The 25291-nt window shown below is 43.2% G+C and overlaps 1 protein-coding gene across 6 annotated transcripts in view; it reads left to right on the top strand.

Moving 5' to 3' along the window:
• The window catches only part of snx9b (sorting nexin 9b), a 186675-nt gene that overhangs the window by 41980 nt on the left and 119404 nt on the right, over window positions 1-25291 (top strand). For 4 of the 6 annotated variants that reach the window (XM_078556846.1, XM_078556845.1, XM_078556844.1 and 1 more), the window contains 2 exons: window positions 2674-2826; window positions 17283-17487. In XM_078556846.1, the coding sequence (XP_078412972.1) occupies window positions 2674-2826; window positions 17283-17487 (358 nt within the window). The remainder of the gene's footprint in view (window positions 1-2673; window positions 2827-17282; window positions 17488-25291) is intronic. The other 2 variants (XM_078556848.1, XM_078556847.1) reach the window with 1 other exon arrangement.

Below are 25291 nucleotides of genomic sequence, written 5' to 3'. Positions count from 1 at the left end.
GCCGGATCCCCCGCCCCCCACTTAGCCGATCCCCCCGCCCCCCCACTTAGCCGATCCCCCGCCCCCCACTTAGCCGATCCCTCCACCTACTCTATCCCCCCACTTCTCCCACCCCCCCAACATTCCCCATCCCCCCATTTCCCACTTCCCCCTTCCTCCCCCCACCTCCCCACCCTACTTCCCCCAACCACTCCCACTCACCACTTCCCCCACCCCCTCTTCTCCCCACGCCCCCCTCCCCCATTTCCCTCCCTTCCCCCCTCAGCCCCCCATTTCTCCCCTTCCCTTCCCCCCATTTCCCTTCCCCCCCATTTCCCCCAATTCCCCTTCCCCCCAATTCCCCTTCCCCCCAATTTCCCTTCCCCCCCAATTTCCCTTCCCCCCCCCAATTTCCCTCCCCCCCCAATTTCCCTCCCCCCCCCCAATTTCCCTCCCCCCCCCAATTTCCCTCCCCCCCCCCAATTTCCCTCCCCCCCCCAATTTCCCTCCCCCCCCCCAATTTCCCTCCCCCCCCCAATTTCCCTCCCCCCCCAATTTCCCTCCCCCCCCCCAATTTCCCTCCCCCCCCCAATTTCCCTCCCCCCCCCAATTTCCCTCCCCCCCCCAATTTCCCTCCCCCCCCCCAATTTCCCTCCCCCCCCCAATTTCCCTCCCCCCCCAATTTCCCTCCCCCCCCAATTTCCCTCCCCCCCCCAATTTCCCTCCCCCCCCCCAATTTCCCTTCCCCCCCCCCCCAATTTCCCTTCCCCCCCCAATTTCCCTTCCCCCCCACCAATTTCCCTTCCCCCCCACCAATTTCCCTTCCCCCCCACCAATTTCCCTTCCCCCCCACCAATTTCCCTTCCCCCCCACCAATTTCCCTTCCCCCCCACCAATTTCCCTTCCCCCCACCAATTTCCCTTCCCCCCACCAATTTCCCTCCCCCCCCACCAATTTCCCTCCCCCCCCACCAATTTCCCTTCCCCCCCCCCCAATTTCCCTTCCCCCCCCCCAATTTCCCTCCCCCCCCCCATTTCCCTTCCCCCTCCATTTCCCTTCCCCCTCCATTTCCCTTCCCCCTCCATTTCCCTTCCCCCCCATTCCTCCCCCCCCATTTCCCTTCCCACCCCCCATCCCTTCCCTTCCACCCCATTTCCCTCCCTTCCCTTCCCCCCCATTTCGCCCCCATTTCCCCCTTCTCTTCCCTTTCCTTCCCCCATTCCCCCCTTCCCCCTCCCCTCCATTTCCCCCTTCCCTCCCCCCATTTCCCCCCTTCCTCTCCCCCCATTTCCCCATCTCCATTCCCCCTTCCCCTCCATTTCCCCCCTTCCCTCCCCTCATTTTACCCCCTTCCCACCCACCCATTTCCCCCTTCCATTCCCCCCTCCCTTCTCTTCCCCCCGTTCCCCCCTTCTCTTCCTTTTCCTTCCCCCCATTTCACCCTCCCCCTCCCCATTTCCCCATCTCCATTCCCACATTCCCTCCATTACCCCCTTCCCTTCCCCCCCATTTCACCCCCTTCCCTTCCCCCCCATTTCACCCCCTTCCCTTCCATCCCATTTCTCCCCTTCACTTCCCCCCCATTTCCCCCCTTCTCTTCCCCCCCATTTCCCCCCTTCTCTTCCCTTTCCTTCCCCCTATTTCCCCCCACTTCCATTTCCCCCCCATCCCTTTCCTTCCACCCCATTTCCTCCTTTCCCTCCCCCCTTCCCCCCATTTCCCCTCCCCCCATTTCCCCCCTTCCCCTCCATCTCCCCCCTTCCCTCCCCACCCCCGGCCATAGGTAAAATTCCTATGGTGGCAGGAGGAAAATCTCAATTAGCCACTCGAGGGTTTCAATTGACCTACAGGTGAGTAGGCTGCCCGGTGCCCTACTGGCCCCAGGTAAAATACCTCTGGTTGCAGGTAGATGATGGGTTTGTACCTGCTCCCATGGCGCCCAATTTTATTCCCCCCACCCCTCTCCACCTGCAAACCCTTCGCTGGGTGTACGTAAAATTCCAGCCTCTGTTTCTGACATTGCTTCTGACTGTCATTATTTGCCAGCTTGGCTATAAGTCCTATCATTTTAGCTAACTATTAAAATACAGTATTTTGTGAGCATATTCGAAAGTAGTTATAAAGGTGAGGGTTTCTTTCACAGTATTTTCATGAACATCAGATATGTCAAGAATGGTTGCCTTGGATGAATATATGATGCAAATACAAGAATACCCATTGGCCGATTTGTAGATCTTATGAAGGCATATTTTCACACACATGAGAAATAAAATTATTAATGTAAGATGTTATGCGTTGAAGCCCAAACACGCTCTGCCAAGGAACAGGAAGATGCAAGTTTAGGGTCGGAAAAGGCCATCTATTTACTGCTAGCTTGGGTGGCTTGTGGGGCAGGAAAATCCAAGCAAAGGAAGCTAGAGGAAATACTTGTTTAAAATGTCATTCTCTTCAATAAAAAGTTTACCACACTTGCCAAAGCTTATCCTTGCTTTAAAGTATGCATGACATGGTTCACGTGAGTTCATGCGGTTAGGGTTTGATTTACAATAAGTGTACACAACAATTATGTAAAATGCTACAAAGACACAGAAAAAAATAAAGGGCTAGGCCATTTAATGTAATTTGCTTTGGTTCTGCATTGCGTTTTACCCCATGTTTATGGTGCGAACAAAACTTCTTACTTTTGCTTCTCAGATGATTTCAGAAAGTGTACCCTTGGGACCTGGTGGAAAAACACAAAACACGTCAACTAACTTGGCAGCTTTTGATCCCTTCTCGTCAACTCAAGCTGGTTATAGTGGTAGCCCAGTGTTTGGAAGTTCATTCCCCTCAAACACTAACAATCAGGTACTGCACATCCGTCAGTGCATTTCATGCCAACACTAACTTCAAAAGGTTATAGCTCTTTGTGTGGTTTACCCTGAAATACTGTATGCGAATGAATTAACAGATTTTGTAGGAAAGTTGCTTTGAATATAATTTTTGTATTTTTGGGCCAGTGTTTTGTTGTAGCATAAATAGGGGCTTAGCATTTGATGAGCGTAGAAATAGACTTGTGTAGAGTTACTTGACGTGCTTCAATAAAGAAACTCCAAAATGAATAGTTATGGTAATCAAAAAATCCTATGGTTGGCTCCTTTTATGCACATATCAGAAACACTGGCTCTTATGGTACTTTTCACAATGCAAGAATAGAGCCAAAATCAAATCCCTCATTCTCCCTCTTTTGCTGCCCCCCTCAATATAGATAACCTGGATTATCAGAAAATTACAGTTTTGCACAACGTCATAAAAATGCACACTCGAAAGATGACCTTATGGCTGAAATATAACAGGGATGCAGCAAATCTGTCTCCCTAGAAAGGAGATAGTGTCATGTGGCATGATGCTCACTGCCCCTGGATGACAGACAGTGCCATGTGGCATAACACTTACCCATCTAGGAATAGTGATTATGTGGTGTGATGCTTAATATTCTGAGATTTGGGGAGGTGGGGTGGGAACAATAGCATGGTGATCACTATCCTTAGAAGGGAACAGTTTTAATAGGTGTACAAGAGCCTTTAATGTTTTAAGAAGTCCTAACGATCTTAATCTTTCAAAGCTTTCATTATCAAAGTGTGGCATGAAATGACAATTGTGTTTTATAGCTTTAGTCTCTCCTCTCTGAAGGAAACAAAGCTAATGCTGCTGAACTTGAAATCTGTGGTGTAAATTTTCAAACCCGTATTCCTAAATTACCCTTTCTAACTTATACCCATCTTGTTTGATCTTTATCATAATTTCTTGTAAAATGTTAAACTTGGTAACCTATAATTTAAAGATGCTTGATAGTTTTCTGTGTATTTGCCTATTTACCTCTGTTAATATTTTGCTTCCTGTCAGCAGCAACTTAGCTGTGGCAAGAGTCCAAATGAGTCTGGATTTCTATTGTCTTCTATTCCTGGAATGGGACCTGGTGCTGGTACACATTTTCCACATATGAGACAAGGCAGTGAATGTTAGTAGGCAATTTGGATGCAGGTGTTAGAACACCAAGCCAAATTCTGTCCTTGTCTGATAATGTACACGTGCAGTTCCAATGGCATATGTTAGGCATTGGACAGACATAGTAACAACGGGAGCATGTAGATGGGTGTGATAAACAAAAACTCCAAACTTGAGTACGTCCCTATTTTTAAAAAAATGAGCAAAGGTGACTTGCATGTTATTTGTCACGATAATGGAGTCAGCAAAGGAAGCTGTTTATTTCTTGATTCTTATGATGGCCAAAGAAATTTATCAATGGGGTTTCACATTCATATCAGCATTTATTATTTGTTTATTAATTGCAACACTATTCCAAAGAATCCACAGTTCACTGGTTTCCACATTGAACTTCCAGAAATAAAATGCATACAAACCCTTGGGTTGCAGAAAATGGTAGGCTTCAGCTGCATTTTTCCCCCTCTCTTTCCTCCTCCATTATTTTCCTTGAAGACAGTCACTTATATTATGATGTTGCTAACCTTCTGGCACTTTGTTGAAGTGGCCATTCTTCATGTGTGGTGATGGGTTCTAGTAGGTAAATTCGAGGTAACAGCAAGTCCAATCCTGTTTTTACCCGGCATCCAATAACTCTTCCTTCCCATATCTACTATTGAGGAGTCACTGGATAGCAATTTGGGAATGGAAATCCTGGGTCATTTTATTCCCCTCTTTCCCTTCTACCTCCTCCTCCATCCCAATCTCTCAGGCTGCTAGGGTTAGAACCGGCTAGAGCAACCCGACTGACTCCTGGCTATGATTGGATAGCAGTGCAGACTGGAGATTGAACCTGGCGCATTCCTATTTTGTGTGACTCTCACACAATGGGTCAACTGAGCCATTGGATAAGTTAGCCTCCTTTTTCTTTTAACATTCTGAATAGACCCTTCCTGGCTTGGGCTGTATTTAATGTCTTCAGAAATGAAAGCCTGAATTTCAGCATTGTCAACAATATCATGATTATTAAAGTGCTGAGTGAGGAAGGAAAGAAAGAAAGAAATAATATTTTGTGAATAATCCATATACTTGTGATATTCATTATGGTTGCTATTTGATTTAATTGATTCAAAAGGAAAGTCAGCTGTCAAGTGGTTTTATCCATAGTTTGAAGGAAGCTGAAAGTTTTCATTAAGCTAATGGGAATAAATTCACTACACGCTTTGCCACAAAATAGAGTAAGACATTTGTAAATATGCTATCATCAGCTAAACAGACCAGTTGAAGTACTTTTTATTTTTCCTGTAAATATTTGTCAAGAGAAACAAAAGTCATCCTATCTCGCACACCTGATCATAATTTGTTTTCAAATGAAGATGGTCTTATTAAGGCTTGTGCTTTTTCCCTGAATGAGAGTGACTCATTTATCCCTGAAAGATTGGATTTGACGTTTATTTGGCACAAAGTAAGGTTTTAAAATTTGTCCAAATTTGATTTTTTTAAGGTGTCAACTCGTGAAACTTAAATGAGAGAATTAAAATATGAAAATTAATTTCATCTAACAGATTTTCTTCATTTAATATGCACTTTATTTTTAGATCAGGAACCTGAGCAAAATGGCTCTAATGCTACGCAAATGATAGCATTCCAAATAGATTTTCTTGCATGCTATTCAGTGTTTATCTTAAATCAGCTTTTAACATTGAGGCAGTAATTTCCAGCCTCTATCAGAGGCTATTCAAATACCTAGCCTGCATCTTGGCAAAGGATCCTGTGACAACAAAGTGTGCAGTACATACAGTGCATTGTTGTGTGGCACTATCACCGCGCTAAATGGGATAGATTTCCAACAGATCTAGCAACTCGACTGAGTATCCATGAGGTGCTGTGGGCCATCAACAGCAGTGGATTTGTACTCGACCACAATCTGTAACCTCACGCGCTGGCATATCCCCCACTCTACTATTACCACCAAGCCAGGGGATCAACCCTGGCCAATGAAGAGTGCAGGAGTGCATGCCAGGAGCAGCATCAGGCATACCTAAAAATGAGGTGTCAACCTGGTGAAGCTATGACACAGGATTACTTGTGTGCCAAGCAGCATAAGCAGCAAGCGATAGACAGAGCTAAGTTGATTCCACAACCAACATATCTGTCCTAAGCTCTGTAGTTCTGCCACATCCAGTCATGAATGGTGGTGGATAATTAGCTAACTAGAGGAGGAGTCTGCACAAATATCCCCATCCACAATAATGGATGCACATCAGCACATCAGTGCAAAAGATAAGGTTGAAGCATTTACAACAACCTTCAGCCAGAAATGCTGAGTGGATGATCCATCTTAGCCTCTTCCGGAGCTCCCTAGTATCTCCCCAGCATCCCCAGCCAGTCTTTAGCCAATTTGATTCACTCCACGTGATATCAAGAAATGGCTGAAGGCCCACTGGATACAGCTAAGGCTATGGGCCCTGACAATATTCCGGCAATAGTACTGAAGGCTTGTGCTCCAGAACTTGCCGCGTCCCTAGCCAATCTGTTCCGGTACAGCTATAACACTGACATCTACCTGGCAATGTGGAAAATTGCCCGGGTATGTCCTGTACACAAAGCAGGTAAAGTCCAACCCAGTCGGTTGCTGCCCCATCAGTCTACTCTTGATCATCAGTAAATTGATGGAAGAAGGCATCAACAGTGCTATCAAGCGGCACTTACTCAGCAATCATCTGCTCACTGACGCTCAGTTTGGGTTCCGCCAGGACCACTCAGCTCCTGACCTCATTACAGCCATCGTTCAAACGTGGACAAAAGAGCTGTACTCCAGAGGTTAGGTGAGAGTGACTATACTTGACATCGAGGCAGCATTTGACCGAGTGTGCCATCAAGGAGCCCTAGCAAAACTGGAATCAATGGGAATCAGAGAAAACTCGATGCTGGTTGGAGTCATACCTAGCACAAAGGAAGATGGTTGTTGTAGGTCAGTCATCTCAGTTCCAGAACATCACTGCAGGAGTTCCTCAGGGTAGTGTCCTAGACCCAACCATTTTCAGTTGCTTCATCAGTGACCTTCCTTCCATCATAAGGTCAGAAGTAGGGTTGTCTGCTGCTGATTGCATAATGCTCAGCACCATTCACAACACCTCAGGTACTGAAGCAGTCCATGTCCAAATGCAGCGAGACCTGAACAATATCCAGGCTTGGGCTGACAAGTAGCAAGTCTCATTCAAGCCACACAAGTGCCAGGCAATGACCATCTCTAACGAGAGAGAATTTAACCCTCGACATTCAATGTCATTACCATCGCTGAACCCCCTGCTTTCAACATTATGGGAGCTACCATTGACCTGAAACTGAACTGGGCTCGCCATATAAATACTGTGGCTACAAGAGCTAGGAATTCTGCAGGGAGTAATTCGCCTCCTGACTCAACAAACCTGTCCACCATCTACAAGGCACAAGTCAGGAGTTTGATTGTACACTCTCCACTTGCCTGGTTGAGTGCAGCTCTAATAAAACTCAAGAAGCTTGACACCATCCAGGGCAAAGCAGCCCGCTTGATTGGCACCCCATTGACAAACATTCACTCCCTCCACCACTGACGCACAGTGTCAGCAGTGTGTACCACCTACAAGATGCATTGCAGGAACTCACCAAGGCTCTTTAGACAGCACCTTCCAAACCCACTGCCGTTACCATCTAGAAGGACAAGGGCAGCAGACACGTGGGACCTAGAATTTCCCTTCCAAGCCACTCACCATCCTGACTTGGAAATATATCACTGTTCCTTCACTGTTGCTGGGTGAAAATCCTGGCACTCCCTCCCTTAAAGCACTGTGGGTGTACCTACACTACATGCACTGCTGCTGTTCAAGAAGGCAGTTCACCACCACTGTCTCAAGGGTAATTATGGGTGGGCAATAAATGCTAGCCTGGCCAGCAATGCCCACATCCCATAATGAATTTTAAAACATCAAAGTATTATAGCAGTTTTCACTTTGTGGTTCCAATGAAATGTATGAAAAATATAAATCTGGGCAATACCAAAATCAGCCATAGTATTGACCATGAAAGAGCTTATTGCATTTGTACATGAAAAAAATTAACCACTACCTGTTAGGTGGCTTGCCATTCTTTGGTAGAAGATTTAGAATGTAAACCATTTCATTTCTAAAATTTTAGATGTGTTATGTGTTATTCCTGTTTCTCCATTCTAAATGCACCTAATTTCCCATATTAAAATATATAGATAAAAGCAAAATACTGCGGATGCTGGAAAGCTGAAACAAAAACAAAAATAGCTGGAAAAACTCAGCAGGTCTGACAGCATCTGTGGAGAGGGGTACAGTTAACGTTTCGCTGTATGACTCTTCATCAGAACTAAGGAAAAATAGAAATGAGATGAAATGTAAGCTAGTTGAGGGGGGTGGGACAGGTAGAGCTGGATAGAGGGCCAGTGATAGGTGGAGGCAAAGAAGAGATTGCCATAGATAAAAGGACAAAGGGGTGTTGACGATGGTGATATTAGCTATGGAATGTGCTAATGGTGACATTAAGGGTAGAAAGCAGGATGAGCAAGTGACAGCCCTAGCGGGGGTGGGGAAGGGATCAAAATGGGCTAAAAGGTGGAGACAAATCAATGAATGGAAATAAATTTAAAAATAATAGAAATAGGTGGGAAAAGAAAAAAAATATATTTAAAAAATATAAATTATTGGAAAAAGGGGGATCGGAAAGGGGGTGGGGATGGAGGAGAGAGTTCATGATCATGGAATCTCTCCTCCATCCCCACCCTCTTTCCGATCCCCTTTATTCCAATAATTTATATATTTTTATATATAATTTTTTATATATATTTTTCTTTTCCCACCTATTTCTATTATTTTTAAATGTATTTCCATTCATTGTTTCATCTCCACCTTTAGCCCATTTCGATCCCTTCCTCCTTCCCCACCCCCACTAGGGCCATCTGTCACTTGCTCGTCCTGCTTTCTACCCTTAATGTCACCATTAGCACATTCCATAGCTAATGTCAACACCCCTTTGTCCTTTTGTCTATGACATCTTTGGCAATCTCTTCTTTGCCTCCACCTATCACTGGCCCTCTATCTAGCTCTACCTGTCCCACCCCCCTCAACCAGCTTATATTTCATCTCATTTCTATTTTTCCTTAGTTCTGTTGAAGAGTCATACAGACTTGAAACATTAACTGCATTCCTCTCTGCTGTCAGACCTGCTGAGTTTCCCCAGCTATTTTTGTTTTTGTTTAAAATATATAGCCTTGGAGAAAGATGTGAGTGATTGCCAATATTATGGACATACGGTTTACATATCTAGCATCACACTGTCACTGAATCAGTATTCATTGAACTAATGAACTCGGCAACTCACGCAGTTGAGTTTAGTTTTAACGACACCAAGTATGCCCAAATAGATGATGTTGCCATGGGATCCCCTCTAGGCCCAGCTCTTGCAAACATCTTTGTTGGGTTCCATGATAAACGTGTCTTTGATGGAATGACACCTAACCTCCTACCCCTCTTCATATTTGCTATATTTAAGTCTGAAGCTATTTGTAATAATTTCCTTACATGTCTAAATGGGCTCCATCTTGTGCTCAAATTCACCTTTGAAATGGAGAAATCAAGTGAACTTCCCTTCCTTGACGTACTAGTTGAGAAATCTGCCAGGGGTTTCTTTACCATGGTCTACTGCAAGTCTGCCTTCACTGGTCAGTATGCGCATTGGGATTCTTACAGTTCTACATGCTATTAGATTGGTCTTATTGGCAACCTTGTAAATAGGGCCTGAGCCATTTGCTGACCATGCAAGCTTGATGCAGAAATAGGGCGCATCAAAGGTATACTGCAGGATAATGGCTACCCTGATCAGATCATTTCACGCTGTACATCACTTAAATTCATGAATGGGCCTAAGGCCATCACCTTCAGCCCTGAAAAGTGTCCAGTCTAGCTCAGGTTACCCAGGAAGGGCAAGGTATCTCAAAAATCTGGTGAAGCTAGCTGTTTCACGCTGCTACTATGCAGTAGCAACATGAATGGTATTTGCCACTAACAAGATGCTGCTATGAAGCCAAAAAGACGTTCTGCCTATCTCACAAATGAATAATGTGATATATAAATTTCAGTGCCAGTGTGATGCTAGGCATTTAGGCTGTACGTCCCAGACTGGCAGATCATATGAAATAGCATGCCCCTTTTGCTGTTCGCAACGGGCAAGGTACGGACTGTACCCAACCAGCCCATGCGTGCAAAGTGCAAAACAGTGTCCAACATTTGATGTGATTCTGTGATTGGACAACATTTGCTAAATAAAAACAAAAAACTACTGCGGATGCTGGAAATCCAAAACAAAAACAGAATTACCTGGAAAAACTCAGCAAGTCTGGCAGCATCGGCAGAGAAGAAAAGAGTTGACGTTTCGAGTCCTCATGACCCTTCAACAGAACAGAATTGCTAAATAACCCTCAGTGTGCTAAGAATTACGCTGACAACCAATTTCAAATTGTCAGTCGGACTTAGTGTGGTGCACTTGAGTGCACTAGAAGCTACCATATATTAATACACAGGACCCTGTTCTTTGTAGACAGAAAGAACATGTACACAAGTTGCGCCTGTTTCCACTAAACAAAATAAGTGACTCATTCCTCGGGGGACAATGCCAAGCTGCCTGGTTTAAATTTTAAACAATGCTTGGCAGTTAACTGTCAGTTAACATCTTGACCAATCCACTTGCCAACCAATCAACACTCTCTTCACATTCAGTATGAACTGTTGCTTTCCTCTTATCAGAACACTTCACAAGAATACCAATATGAGTGCAAGACGAAAAGCTTTGACATGTCTCTTTTCTCAGCAATACTCAAGTTCTGTACTACCAAATTACTATTTGACTAAAAGAATTCCTGTCTTTCTTCTGCAATTCTTAAACAAAATCATAACAGTGTGGTTTAATCTTTTCATTTCTGAAATTGCAGAAAATTTATTAATTATGTATAATTAAAATTAATCCTTAATATATTAGATGCCTACATTATGCATTCCTTTTTTGGGTGACAAGGCCATAGGATTTCCCATTATTAAGTGAGCAGCAACTAGCTGACACATCATGCCAGCAGTTGTATTTTATACAACTACTAATTGGAACTTCAAAAGCATCATTATTCATACAAGCTCGGAGCCTTCACAGTACCAGGATATTGCCAACATTTCATCCTGCCTCCTAGTTTAGAACTCCATGTTTGCTTTTTACCTTGGTTACAGTTTTCCTCTTTTCTATTTTCAAATTTAATGGGCTAGGTTTTGCTGCTGGTGAATGAATGGTGCCTGCCATTCATTATTTTTATAATTGCCCATAGACTTTCTATTGAATTTTAGGGATCCAAACAGCATGTTGCCCTCCGCAGAGGACTTGGGATCCAAATGAACTTAGCAAGCAATTGTGTAGCTCCTTAATCGACCCGATTGAAGAATTGTTAATGAGCAGCGCAATATCCGCACCAGGAAATGCCAGTTAGAATATTGAATTCAATGTCAAATCAGGTAGAAATTAGAAACATAGAAACTAAGAGCAGGAGTAGGCCATTCGGCCCTTCGAGCCTGCTCTGCCATTCATTATGATCATGGTTGATCACCCAACTCAATAGCCTGCTCTCGCTTTCCCCCATACCCTTTGATCCCTTTTGCCCCAAGAGCTATATCTAACTCCTTCTTGAAAGCATACAATGTTTTGATCTCAACTACTTTCTGTGGTAACGAATTCCACAGGCTCACCACTCTCTGGGTGAAGAAATTTCTCCTCATCTCAGTCCTAAATGGTCTATCCCATATCCTCAGACTGTGACCCCTGGTTCTGGACTCCCCCACCATCGGGAACATCGTTCCTGCATCTACCCTGTCTAGTTCTGTTAGAATTTTATAGGTTTCTATGAGATCCCCCCTCATTCTTCTGAACTCCAGTGAATATAATCCTAAACAATTCAATCTCTCCTCATATGTTAGTCCTGCCACCCCAGGAATCAGTCTGGTAAACCTTCGCTGCACTCCCTCTATAGCAAGAACATCCTTCCTCAGATAAGGAGACCAAAACTACACACCACATTCCAGGTGTGGTCTCACTAAGGCCCTGTATAATTGCAGCAAACCATCCCTGTTCCTGTACTCGAATCCTCTGGCTATGAAGGCCAACATACCATTTGCCTCCTTCACTGCCTGCTGCACCTACATGCTTACCTTCAGCGACTGGTGTACAAGGATACCCAGGTCTTGTTGCACATCCCCCTCTCTCAATTTATAGCCATTCAGACAATAATCTGCCACCTTGTTTTTGCTACCAAAATTGAAATCGAGTGACGAGAAGCAAAGAGTAAATAACAAGTATTTACAGTTTTTCTCCAACAAGAATTGTGGGGAGATTGTGGTGTATGGTATATGCCACTGGATTTATAATCCCATGCAAAGCCCCAGGCTCTGGGACACAGGTTCAAATACAGCAGCTGGTGGAATTTAAATTAATTTAATAAAATCTGCTAATGGTGACAATGAAACTGTCATCGTTTGTTGTAAAAACTAATGTCCTTTAGGGAAGGAAATCTACCACCCTTCCCGGCTCTGGCCTACATGTGACTCTAGCCCTACAGAAATGCGGTTGACTCTTAAACTGCCCTCTGAAATGGCCTAGTAAGCCACTTTTCAAGGGCAGATAGGGATGGGCAACAAATGTTGGCCTTGCCAGCGATGCTCACATCTCATCAAAGAATTTTTTAAAAATTAACATCCGAAAGCTGTAAATGTTAATTTTCAGTGCTAATGTGGCTCTTTGACAGTAATTAAGTCTTATAATGCAACTAAAAGTTTTTTTTTAGAATTGAATGCATAGGACCTAAATTTTTTTGATATGTTTACTGGGCTGGTACCACAATTTCATGCCCTTAGATATTTTGGTGCCAAGCCTATCGGCGTGTAACTGGTGTGGTGAAGCTTGTGGAGGATCAGGGAATGAACAAGCCCCAACTTTTCCTGGTGAATTTTGCAGGTATATATCATATCATATATACGAGTGCAGCAACTTCCACACTGTTGGCAAGATGGCAGTCAGCTCCCTCAGGAGCCCCTCATTATGCAGGTCGATCTTTGGCCACCTGTTGCCCTTTCTCCCCTAAATTCTCCTCCTATTTTAAGTTCTCCTGATTCTAATAGTGAGTGCATTTTAGCTCAAACTTCAAGCCAACTGTTAGTCTTATGAGCCTGTTTGTTAGTTCAAACACCATCACCTGACCCTACCTTGTGTGGTCTGGTAAAGATCTGGAAAATACTTTCTTAATTCATTCATGGGACGTGGGCATCAGTGGCATTTGTTGCCCAACGCTAATTGCCCTTGAGAAGATGATGGTGAGCTACCTTCATGAACCGCTGCAGTCAATTTGTTTCGACTTTTATTCTGTACAGGTTGAGTATCCTTCATCTGAAACCTTCGGGGCTGATTGCATGTCGGATTTCAGATCATTTTGGTTTTCAAATACCGCGTATAAACTTACGTTACAATAGCCTAAGCCTAGGCTAGCTATAGCTTAAAGTAAATAAAATGGCTAGAAAAGTAAGATGCATCAGTGTAATAAATTTCTTTTTGACATGTTCACCACAAAAATTGCAAGGTGAAGAGTGCAGACAAACAACTAGAATTTCCGTGCTAAAGGTTGATGAAGTTCAAAAAAAGTGCGGTTTTTGGCTTTTGGAATTATGGATAAAGGATACTCGACATGTAGCAGTTTGGTAGGCCATTTCGGAGGGCAGTTAAGAGTCAGTTATGTTATTGTGAGTCTGTAGTCACATGTAGGCCAGACCAGGTAAGAATGGCAGATTTTTTTCCCTAAAGAATATTAGTGAAGCAGATGGGTTTTTAGAGCAATCAATAGGTTCACGATCATCATCACTGAGACTAGCTTTCAATTCCAAATTCATTCATTAAATTTATCAGTTAATTGAATTAGATTCCAGAATTGGAATTAAATTGCGGTGGCGGCGTGGTGTTTATCACCAGAATCACACCTTGACTTGACCCCCTACTCTTCTGGCACTTTCTCCTCCTTTGAACATCGGCTCCTGGTCCAGAAATATCTTGATTTTGAAACTATCATCCTTGTTTTCAAATCCCTCAAAAGCCTCGCTCTATACCTCTGTAATGTCCTCCAGCCCCACAACCGTCTGATATAATTGGCGCTCATCTAATTCTAGCCTCTTGAGTATCCTGATTTTAATTGTTCCACTGTTGGTGATGGAGCCTTCAGTTGCCTAAGCCCTATGCTCTGGGCTTCCCTCCCTAAACCTCCCTGCCTCTCAAACTCACTTTCCTCCTTTAAGACACTCCTTAAAACCTACCTCTTTGACCAAGCTTTTGGTCATCTGCCCTAATACCTGTTATGTGGCTTGGTGTTGTACTTTGTTTCATAATACTCCTGTGAAGTGCCTTGGGACATTTTATTACTACAACTTACATTAAAGACATTCTTTAAATCTATGTATTAGTTGTGCCTCAGTTGGTAGTATGCTTGCCTCTGAGTTACAAGGTGTTGGGTTCAAGTCCCATTCCAGGACTGAGCTCAAAATTCAGGGCAGTACTGAGGGAATGCTGCACTGTTGGGTCTTTTGGATGAAATGTTAAATCGAGGCCCCACCTGCCTGTTCAGGTGGATATAAAAGATCTATTTCGGAGAAGAGCAGGGGAGTTATCCATAGTATCCTGGCTTGTATTTATCCCTCAACCAGCATCACAAGAAACAAATTATCTGATATTATCACATTGCAGTTTGTGGGAGTTTGCTGAACCCAAACTGACTGCCATATTTCCTGCATTACAACAGTGACTAAACTACAGAAGTACTTCATAGGTTGTAAAGTGCTTTGAGATATCTGATGGTTGTGAAGAGCATGGAATAAATACAAGCCTTTTTTAATTCAAAGCCAAGTATCTTGGCAAGATACTACTATAGTGCATCTTCCGGAATAGTGGGGAAATTGGAACAGAAACTTCCTAATTTCCGCATTTGACTGCACAGTACAGTTCCTGGACATTTCTATCCAATTTACGTTTTAAAAATGGTGAGTATGGTTAGTCTCTCATTATTTCCACAGCAAAATCTGGCCCATTGTTTAAATCCTTTTATTTTGTAGTATTTAAAATTATCTATCATGAAATGTTTGCAAATAAGGCATTCAACTCTCTTCCTCGTCCCAACTGTACTTTCATTTTTATAGGCCCATCCAAGGCCCATCTAGCTCTGTTTTCCTTGGCAGAGGATACTTATCTGTAATAATTCTGTTCAAATCCTGTGCAGAACTTCCACCAATCCTGTATTTGGAATGCATGAAAATTTGTTGTTTCTTTGGGTGATGTCAGAGTTTATTGTTATAAAGGAAAAGTTACCATTTCCTTACAGGCATTACAGTGGCAGGCTGGTTGACACATCCATGGCCAATTCTGTCCTCCCCCACGCTTACATGAGTGCATTACAGCAGGAGCTGCTGGGTACCATGTAATGGGTGGAATCTTCGGTCCCACCAGCAGCGGGAAGCTTGGTGGGCGGGAGAACTTACTTTGGCGTGATGCCAAAAATCAGTTTCCTGACGGTGGGATGAACTTTAGCAATTCTGTTCTCGGGACTTTAAATACGGTTTGAGCTTCCTGACAAACATTGTCGGGAAGTCCTTTTGCATGCATTAGCATGTCATGCATGCTCATTAAAAGGACACCTCGCCAGGATTAAGCTCCCCGTCCAAATTAAGTTTCTTGCCAGCAAAAAAAATTAGAACATTCACATTCACGACTGCACAGGAGTGGTGTGCACTTGGCGAGGTAGACTTCTTTCATCTTTAACAGTGAGTTGCAGCTGCATTTTCCTTTTTGGGAGTGCCTGTAAATGCCAGCCTATGCTTAAGATCGGGTGGTGGCAGTGCAAGTTATGTGGAGGGTGACAAAGGAAGAGAGGAAGGGTTAACGGGGAGGGGTGGAGCAATGTTGGGCAAAGGTAGAAGGGATAGTGTACAGGTGCCCTTTAAATACGGTGACCATATCTTCGACCCCATTAGGTAATGGCGGGACGGCGATTTCCTACCTGTCCCCGCTCCAATAATCAGTGAGCTGCTAGTGGGTGCATATATAAGCTGAACAGCGCAAGATTGCCTGTGGTTGGCCGTCATGCCCAACAATGGAAATCACTCTTTCTTCCACGCCCGCCAGCAAGCTTAGACTCCAGAACAGAAGATTCCACCAAATATGGGGGAGTAAAGAGAAGCTCAGGGTCATTAACACTAGTTGTAGTACCTTATTATTGGATTATTATGATTAACTTGGTGGAGTTTGGGATTTGATTTCAAGATTTTCTGTTGGTGGTTTAATATTACACTGTAGAATGTGTTTTGCAGTGGAGTCATTTAGGAAACATCTTTTAAAATATTTATAATCTTATGATTTGCAGTTATTAATCATGAGCATTATGGCTTTCTGCATTATACTGGAAGGTTCTTAATCAATGCAAGCAGCAAATGTTTGGAGACACCCAAATTTTGTGGTCAGTGGTAAGCGAATGGAGTTCACTGTTCATTATGTTGACAATTGCCAGAGCAGCAACTTGCTGTCACTGGGGGGCCTGATACAGTATGGTGTCCTGTTCAGGGGACCTGGGATCTCTGCGAACACTGCAAACAACAAAGTGTTTCTTCAGTCAGTCTGATTGAGGAATCCTTACTGAACCACAGATTCTAAAGCAAGAAGTGTAAGTTAGAATGTTGAATTCAATGTAAAATGAATTAAAGTGGGAAAGAAAGATGATTAAAGAGAGAGATGAGAGACAGTGAAAAATATTTTTAAATCTCCAAAAACACTTAAAACCTGAAAGAATGCACCTCTACAGTTGTAGAAGTTAATTTTCAGTGCCAGAAGAGTTGATTGACAGTAATTGAGTCCTATAATGCTGCTAAAAAGTTACTCGCATTCGAAAAGACAGGCTCAATTTTTCTGGTGTATTTATTGGACAAATGCCACAAGTTTATGCCCTTAAATATATTTTAATGCTATATCTATAGACATGGCACTTGTATAGTGAAGCATATGAATGAGCATGGGAAACAGGATAGAAACTTCATGTGTGCAGTCATTTTATTGCACATAGGTGGTTGTCAGAAGCTGCCCATATTTTACATCATAAACTTGAGAGATGATGACCTCCGCTATTTTATTATTACAGCAAAATTGGGGCCAATAATTATCTTGATGAATTAATTATATTTTATAAACTCAGTAATCTTTGTGATTCTTTATTAATTTAATAGACAAACAACGCAGATGATCCCTGGTTCAACTGGAATACTAGTTCAGCTGGGACCTGGAGCGCTAATAATGCAGGTAACAGTGGAAATGCCTGGAGTGCAGTAAACTGGCCGACAAACACAGAAAGTTCAAATGCACAGAAAAATAGCACTGCAGACAATTGGGACATGACTGGCTATGGTCATCCACAGGCCTACCAGGGCCCAGGTCAGTGGCAGTAAATTTATAGTACAGTTCTCTAATGTTCAGACTTGCATCTATTTTTAAGCAAGATTTCTGAGGACTTTCTGCTGCATTGCTCTGTGTGTCTGTATATCATTGTTTTATATTTGTGCTTGAGGCTGCTGATAGCTCTAACAGATGAAATGTATGAGGGCATTGCCTAAAAATAATGACCTATAAGGTGGTTTTGTTGGGTGGTGGGAAGCGTGGAATTATGGTGGGAGGATGAATGAAGGGTGTGTCTGTTGCAGTTCCATATTTCCATCAATCAGTGAATGACAATTGCTGTAATAAAATGCTGCTTCATTTGATGCCTAGTGGTATGTTGCTTATGCAGTGAGTGTGATGATGGCCGCTTAATAACAGGCAGCTTTAAACAAAAATGCTAAATTGTTAACATTTAAACATGTTCGGCTGTTGTATTTTAGTAGAAGCTTAAATACACCATGAATGTAGACTCACTCTGTGTTGCACTCCAGTCATCGCATGAAAGTCAGCACAAAGTTAACTAGCTTCACTGTCATCTAACTGGCTTACTTTGAACATATTTTAATCCAGCCTACCTGCACGCACTTTAGAAGTATCCCTCTGAAAAGTAGAGAATTGAACTGTTGTAAATTGAACTGATCTGTTTCCTGTGAGTTGAGTGCACCTTTGTACATTGTCCAGTGCTACAGTCAAATCTAAAATTCAGTATACAGCAATGTTTTCTGTCTAATAATAATATAAATAAAAACAGAAAATGCTGGAAAAACTGAACAGGCCTGGCAGCACCTGTGAACAGATAAACAGAGTTAATGTTTCGAGTCTGCATGACTTTGTCAGAGCAAAAGAGAAGTAAGTAGAAATGTGATAGAATTTATACTGGTTAAGGGGCTAGGGTAGGTGAAGCAAGAAGAAGGTCAACGATAAGTGGGGGCTAAGGAGAGATTGACAAAGGTGTAATGGATGTGACAAAGTGAGTGTTAATGTTAGTGGTGAAGACTAAAGAAGGTGGTGATAAGGGCATAAAGGTAAGAAAGCAGAATGTGTTAATGGCAGAACAAGCGTCAGCACTCTGTGAAAGCACAACACAAAAACAAGTGACAGATGGCCCTGTTGGGGGGCGGGGGTGGTGGTTGGGGAAGAAGGATAAAAGAAAAATTAATAAGCATAAATTTAAAAAGTAAAATAATAAAAATAAATTTGAAAAAAGGATTTAAAAAGGGGGGAAGATAAAGGAGAGAGTTCATTGTCTGAAATTGTTGAACTAAATGTTAAATCCAGAAGGCTGTGAAGTGTTTAGTCTGAAGATGAGATGCTGTTCCTCCAGTTTGCGTTGGGCTTCACTGGAATATTGCAGCAGGCCAAGGATGGACATGTGGATATGAGAGCAGGATGGTGTGTTGAAGTGGTAAGTGACAGGAAGGTCTGGGTCATGCTTGCGGACTGAGCGAAGGTGTTCCGCAAAGCAGTCACCCGGTCTGCGTTTGGTCTCCCCAATGTAGAGGACACCGCATTGGGAGCAACGAATGCAGTAGACCAAATTGGAGGAAGCACAAGTGAAGCACTGCTTCTCTTGAAAGGAGCGCTTGGGGCCTTGAACATTGAGGAGGAAGGAGGTAAAGGGTAGGTGTTGCACAGAAATGGCAGAGGATAATCCTTTGAATGTGGAGGCTGGTGGGGTGAAAAGTGAGGGCATGGTGAACCCTATCGTGGCTCTGGGAGGGAGGAGAAGGGGTGAGGACAGAGGTGTGGGAGATGGGTTGGACACCTTTGTGGCTATGGGTGCCTGCATGGCCCCCCCCCCCCCCCCCCCCGTTATGACTGTCTCTTTATGGGGTACGTGGAACATTCCTTGTTCCAGTCCTGTCCAGGCCCCTTCACAACTATTTTTTTGGGTACACCGATGATTGTATCGGTGCTGCTTCATGCCCTCTTCTGGACCTGGACAAATTTTTATCAATTTTTGCAACCAATTTCCACCCCTCTATCACCTTCACATGGTCCATCTCTGACACTTCAATTCCCTTCCTTGACCTCACTATCTCCATTTCTGGTAGTAGACTGTCTACCAATATTCATTACAAGCCCACCGACTCCCACAGCTACCTCGACAACAGCTCCTCACACTCTGCTTCTTGTAAGGACTCCATCCCGTTCTCTCAGTTGCTTCACCTCCATCGCATCTGTTCTGATGAAGCCACCTCCCAAAATGATGCTCCAGACATGTCTTCCTTCTTTAACTGAAGTTTCCCCTGCCTTTGGTTGACAGGGCCCTCAACCGTGTCCGAATCATCTCCCACAACTCTGCCCTCGCCCCTTCCCCTCCCTCCCACTTTTCACCCCATCAATCTCCATATTCAAAGGATCATCCTCTGCCATTTCCGCCAACTCCAGCATGATGCCACCACCAAACACATTTCCCCCTCAACCCCTCTGTCGGCATTCCATAGGGACCGTTCCCTCCGTGACACCCTAGTCCGCTCCTCCATCACCCCAACACCTCATCCCCTACCCACGGCATTTTCTCATGCAATTGCAGAAGGTGCAACACCTGCCCCTTTACCTTCTCCCTCTTCACTGTCCAAGGCCCCAAGCACTCCTTTCAGGTGAAGCAGCGCTTCACTTGCACCTCCTCCAATTTGGTCTACTACATTCGTTGCTCCCAATGCGGTCTCTTCTACATTGGGGAGACTAAACGCAGACTGGGTGACTGCTTTGTGGAATACCTTCACTCAGTCCTCAAGCATGACCCAGACCTCCCTGTCGCTTGCCACTGGAGGAACAGCATCCCATCTTCAGACTAGGCACTTTACAGCCTTCTGGACTTAACATTGACAACTTCAGACCATGAACTCTCTCCTCTAACTTCACCCCTTTTTTAATCCTTTTTTCAAATTTATTTTATTATTTTACTTTTTAAATTTATGTTTATTCATTTATTAATTTTTCTTTTATCCTTTTCCCCCAACCACCTCTCTAGCATCCCCCATCTGTCACTGATTTCTAAATTGTTAGTTCACAGAGTGCTGACCCTTGTTCTGCCCTTAACACATTCTGCTTTCTTACCTTTATGCCACTATCAGCACCTTCTTTAGTCTTCACCACTATCATTAATACTCCTTTTGTCTTGTGCCCATGACATCATTGTCAATCCCTCCTTAACCCCCATCTATCGTTGGCCTTCTTTCTTGCTTCACCTACCCCACCTCCCTTAAACAGTATAAATTCCAACACATTTCTACTTCTCTTTAGCTCTGAAGAAGAGTCATATGGACTTGAAACGTTAACTCTGATTCTCTCTCTACAGATGCTGCCAGAACTGCTGAGTTCTCCCAGCATTTTCTGTCTTTATTTCAGATTTCCAGCATCTGCAGTGTTTTGCTTTTATCTGAATGTTTTCTGTCAGTTCTCTTGTTTCACAGGACCTTTAATTCCTACTTAAGCCTTTTTGTGTTGTGTCTCTTGATTCTCGACTAATCACCACATTGAATATCTGTAGGTTATCAATTGATTTTTAAGCCCAGAGCATAAAATCAAATATTTTCGGATATTGTTTTAATTATATCTGTGTGACTGTCTTTGGGTGAATAATCATGGGAAATGATGAACTTCTGACTTCAAAGGTGTTAGTTAAAACGTGTTTTTAAATGGTAAGGCTCCCTTAGACATTCACATGAAAAAATAGTCTTCTCAGTCACTACCAAATTGTTGGTGAAATATTGCTTTGAATTTCTGCTTTGGTCATACATGCTTTTGTTAATTTTCACTTAATATCATATGTCTTGCAATCTACACTTGCATGTTTTAGCAACCTTTCCTGATTTTACTCAAAATATCCTTATATTGCAATGAATTCTATAAACTAGCCAGGAATATAAAAACAGATTTTAAGAGCTTCTACAACTATATAAAAAGATGAAGAGTAAATAAATTAAATGTTGTTCCCTTAGAGGCAGACCCAGCAGAAATTATCCTCGGGGATGAGCAGTGACAAAAACATTGACCAAGTATTTTGTATCAATCTGCATGGTAAAAGAACAAATTACGTGCCAGAAATAAAGGGAAAACTAGTGGCTAATAAGAGTGAGGAACTTAGAGTAATTAATATCAACAAAAAAATTTATATTAGAGAAGCTCAAGAGAGTAAAAGTTGGCAAATCCCCAGGACCTCATGGTCCTAGGGTTTGAAAATTGATGCTGCAGAGATAATGGATGCACTGGTTATGATTTTACGAAATTCCCTATCTTCTAGAACGGTTCCAGTAGATTAGAAGTTAGCAAATATAACATTGCTATTCAAGAAAGGAGGGAGTGGGAAAATAGGGAAGTTAGCCTGACATCAGTCATCAGGAAAATTCTGAAATTAAGTATTGAGGAAGTCAACATAACACTGACTATGATCATACTCTGATTTTCTAAGAGTAAATAAGGTTTTAGGAAAGGGAAAAAGTGTTTGACAAATTTATTGTAGGTTTTTGTGGATGTAGCTAGTAGGTTGCAAGCAAGATACGAAATGGCAGATAATGTCACTGACAGCTGGGAGATAGTCGCTGACAGCCGTCACTTCTGGAGGCTGACTGGAAGGGCATTGGAAGAGGTGAGCGGAAACTAAAAGGTCAGCTGGCAAAGAAGAGGGACCAGAGAAAACAGAAGCCAACAAATTGTGCAGCTTCTCAGCCCACTGTCTTCCACCACAACAGATGCGGCAGAGATTGCCATGTTGGAGTGGGCCCCACCTGGTGATGTTGAACACAGAGTTTGCATCGTGGTGATCAACTATCGTCTTAAGAGACAGAAGACTGCCACAGCAACTAGTAGGCAGATAAAGGTGGGGTCAGTAGATATAGTATATTTGGATTTCCAAAAGGCATTGGATAAGGAACCTCACAAAAGGTTGCGGGTTAACATTGATGAAAGATTGGTTAACAGACGGGAAGCAACAAATAGGGATAAATGGGGCATCTTTATCTGTAGTTCTGAAGAAAGATCCTTGACCTGAAGCATTAACTTTGTTTCTCTCTTCACAGATGGTGCCAGACCCGTTGAGTATTTCCAGCATTTTCTGTTTTATTTAACTTTCGTGGCAGACTGTAACTAGTGGAGTGCTGCAAAGAGCAATGCCTGATTGGGCCTCAGCTATTTGCAATATAGATTAATGACTTGGATGAAGAGAATGAGAGTAATGTATTCAATTTTATTGGTTATACAAAACTTGGTAGGCATGTGAGCTGGGGGGAGGACACAGAAGCTGCAAAGAGATGTACACAGTTTAAATGAGTGAGCAACAAGGTGGCAGATGGAGTATATGTGGGGAAGTGTGAGGCTATTCACTTTGGCAATAAGATAGAAAAACAGAATATTTTTTAAAATGTTAGTTGGAACAGCTTGGGTGTACTTATACAAGGAACATAGAAAGTTAGCATGCAGGTACAAGCAATTAGGAAGTCAAATTTCATGTAGGACTTCATTGCAAGAGGAACAAGGAAGTCTTATTACAATTGTATGGGGCTTTGGTGAGATCACACCTGAAGTACTGTGTGCTGTTTTGGCCTCCATAGCTAAAGAAGGATATAATGTTATTGGAGACAGTATAGTGAAGGTCGGTTGGTGGGATGAGAGGGTTGTCCTATGATGTGAGGCTGAGTAAATTGGGTTTATATTCTCTGGAGTTTAGAAGAATGAGAGGAGAGCTTATGTAATCACTCAAAATCTTGAGGAGGCTTGACAGGGGAGACAGTGAGAGGTTGTTTCCTCTGGCTGGAGAACCTTGAACATGAGTCTCTAAGGGGTTGATCATTTAGGACTGTGATGAGGAGGCATTTCGTCACGTGGAGGGTGAATCTTTGTAATACTCTTTCCCAAAGGTTTGTGGATGTACCATTGTTGAGTATATTCAAGGCTGGAATAGATAGGTTTTTGCTTTCTTATGGAATCAATGAATATGGGAAGCAAGCGGGAAAGTGAATTTGAAGCGAAGTTCAACCATGATCATTTTGAAGGAAGGGCCATATGTCAGTTCCTGTCCCAAAGAACGCAAGATCATAAATACAAATATGTATTTTTGTGTCATCTGTGTTAGAAATGAGCAATTAAATAACCATGCCTAATCCTTCCTCGAGTCTGAATTATGAGTGCTGGATGAAATGGGATAGGGAAGGGAATTGGGATTTTTCATGTCCATTTCTTGGGTAACATGGGTCTCCTTAAGTGTCAAAAATGCACAATTATGGAAAGATGGCATTTGCATGTGTATGTCTAACGTTAGTTGGCAGGATGCAGAGCAGATAGATTCTGATGTCAATCAAAATGCAACGGTGATTTGATGCCAGCACTGCCATTTTGGAGCACCACTCTTATGGAGCAGTCTATTGGCATCCTGAAGCAGCAGTTCCACTGCCTGGACAACTCTGGAGGAATCCTACAGCACTCTGCTGAATTGGTCTCAAGAGTTGTCTTGGTATGCTGCATGCTACACAATCTTGCCATCAAGAGGGAAGAACCCTTCAACCAGCTATGTGGCAAGAAGCTGAAGAAGCAGAGCTGGAAGAGGAGGATGAGGGGGCAGTTGCAACCGAGACAGCTCCTTTCTGCCCAGAATCTGCTTGAGCAAACAATAAATGATGCCTGTAATCTCAACCCCTATTCCACATTCACCAACAGTCCCATACTCCTTACTTTTCCTCTGCTTCCGATCATCACATCATCCTCTTGACAACAATGCAAAAATGAAAGTCAATGCCAAATGCACATTATAATCCAAATTAATAAACTAAATTATGCCATAATGCATACACAAGTCAACTAATTATCTTTATGCATTCCCTTAGTGTCTATTCCATGTGTATATGCCTGTTCTAGTGCTCCTACAAGGTGCCTCCCCAGTGGCTAATTCGTGGCCGGTGGAAGGCTACTGAGGTGATTGCAGTCCTTGGAGGGTGACCTCAAGCAACTCTGGGCCTGGAAGACCTGTTTTCAGATTGCACCATCTGGATATAGGTGGCAGCAGTCTGGCTGGTTGACAGCTAATGGCAAGGGCACTGGTGGGGTTGTGATCAGAGATGATGTTATTGAGAGAGGACAGCAGGTTCATATGCCATAGAACCACTCCTGGGGTGACTCCTCAGCAATCTTATTGCTCTTGTATAGTAGAGTGCTGGAGAATTGTGATGCCCTGGAAGTGCCTTTGAATGGTGGTTTACAGAACATGATTGCAGCAGTCTGAGTTTGCGTGGCAGCACTAAGTCATTGGGTGGATGCTGCCTGTGCTGCAACAGAAAGCTGAGACATTGGTTATCAGATCATTGTTTGATTCCACTAGTGTGCAGCTGGAGGTAACCACCTGCTTTGGTGTTGTAAAGGATGAGCTCCAAAACTCTGTGCAAAAACCCTGTGCCAAATTGGTGGCAGACCCTTCCATGCTCCTTGACATCAAATGCAGGCTCTCTGGTCGGCTTTCCAGTACATCAAGTATTTGACTGGGTACACCATACAGTTACCTACTGTTGTCCATTAAAGTTATCATCTTGATCCTCTGTAGCAGAACAAGTATGGTACCTCATCCTCTGGTAAGCAATCCTTTCCCTTTGCCTTGGTTGCTGCACATTTATGCCTGGTGTTTCACCACATGCAGATCCTGCCTCTGTGCTATCCTCTAAGTCACATGTTGTGGCTGCGACTGTGTAATTGAGTGACAGTGTCTCTTCATCTTCACTGCCGTTTGTTCTTCATCAACTTGCACAAATTATAGTTCCTGGGTGTCTGAAAGGAAAAAGGGACCATGGTTGGCTTATGGTGAGGGGATGGG

The sequence above is a fragment of the Cetorhinus maximus genome, chromosome 14 (assembly GCF_964194155.1).
Source record: "Cetorhinus maximus chromosome 14, sCetMax3.hap1.1, whole genome shotgun sequence".
Taxonomy (NCBI): Eukaryota; Metazoa; Chordata; class Chondrichthyes; order Lamniformes; family Cetorhinidae; genus Cetorhinus; species Cetorhinus maximus.
Note: the sequence above shows the minus strand (reverse complement) of the source record. Positions and strands in the feature narration are given on the sequence as shown.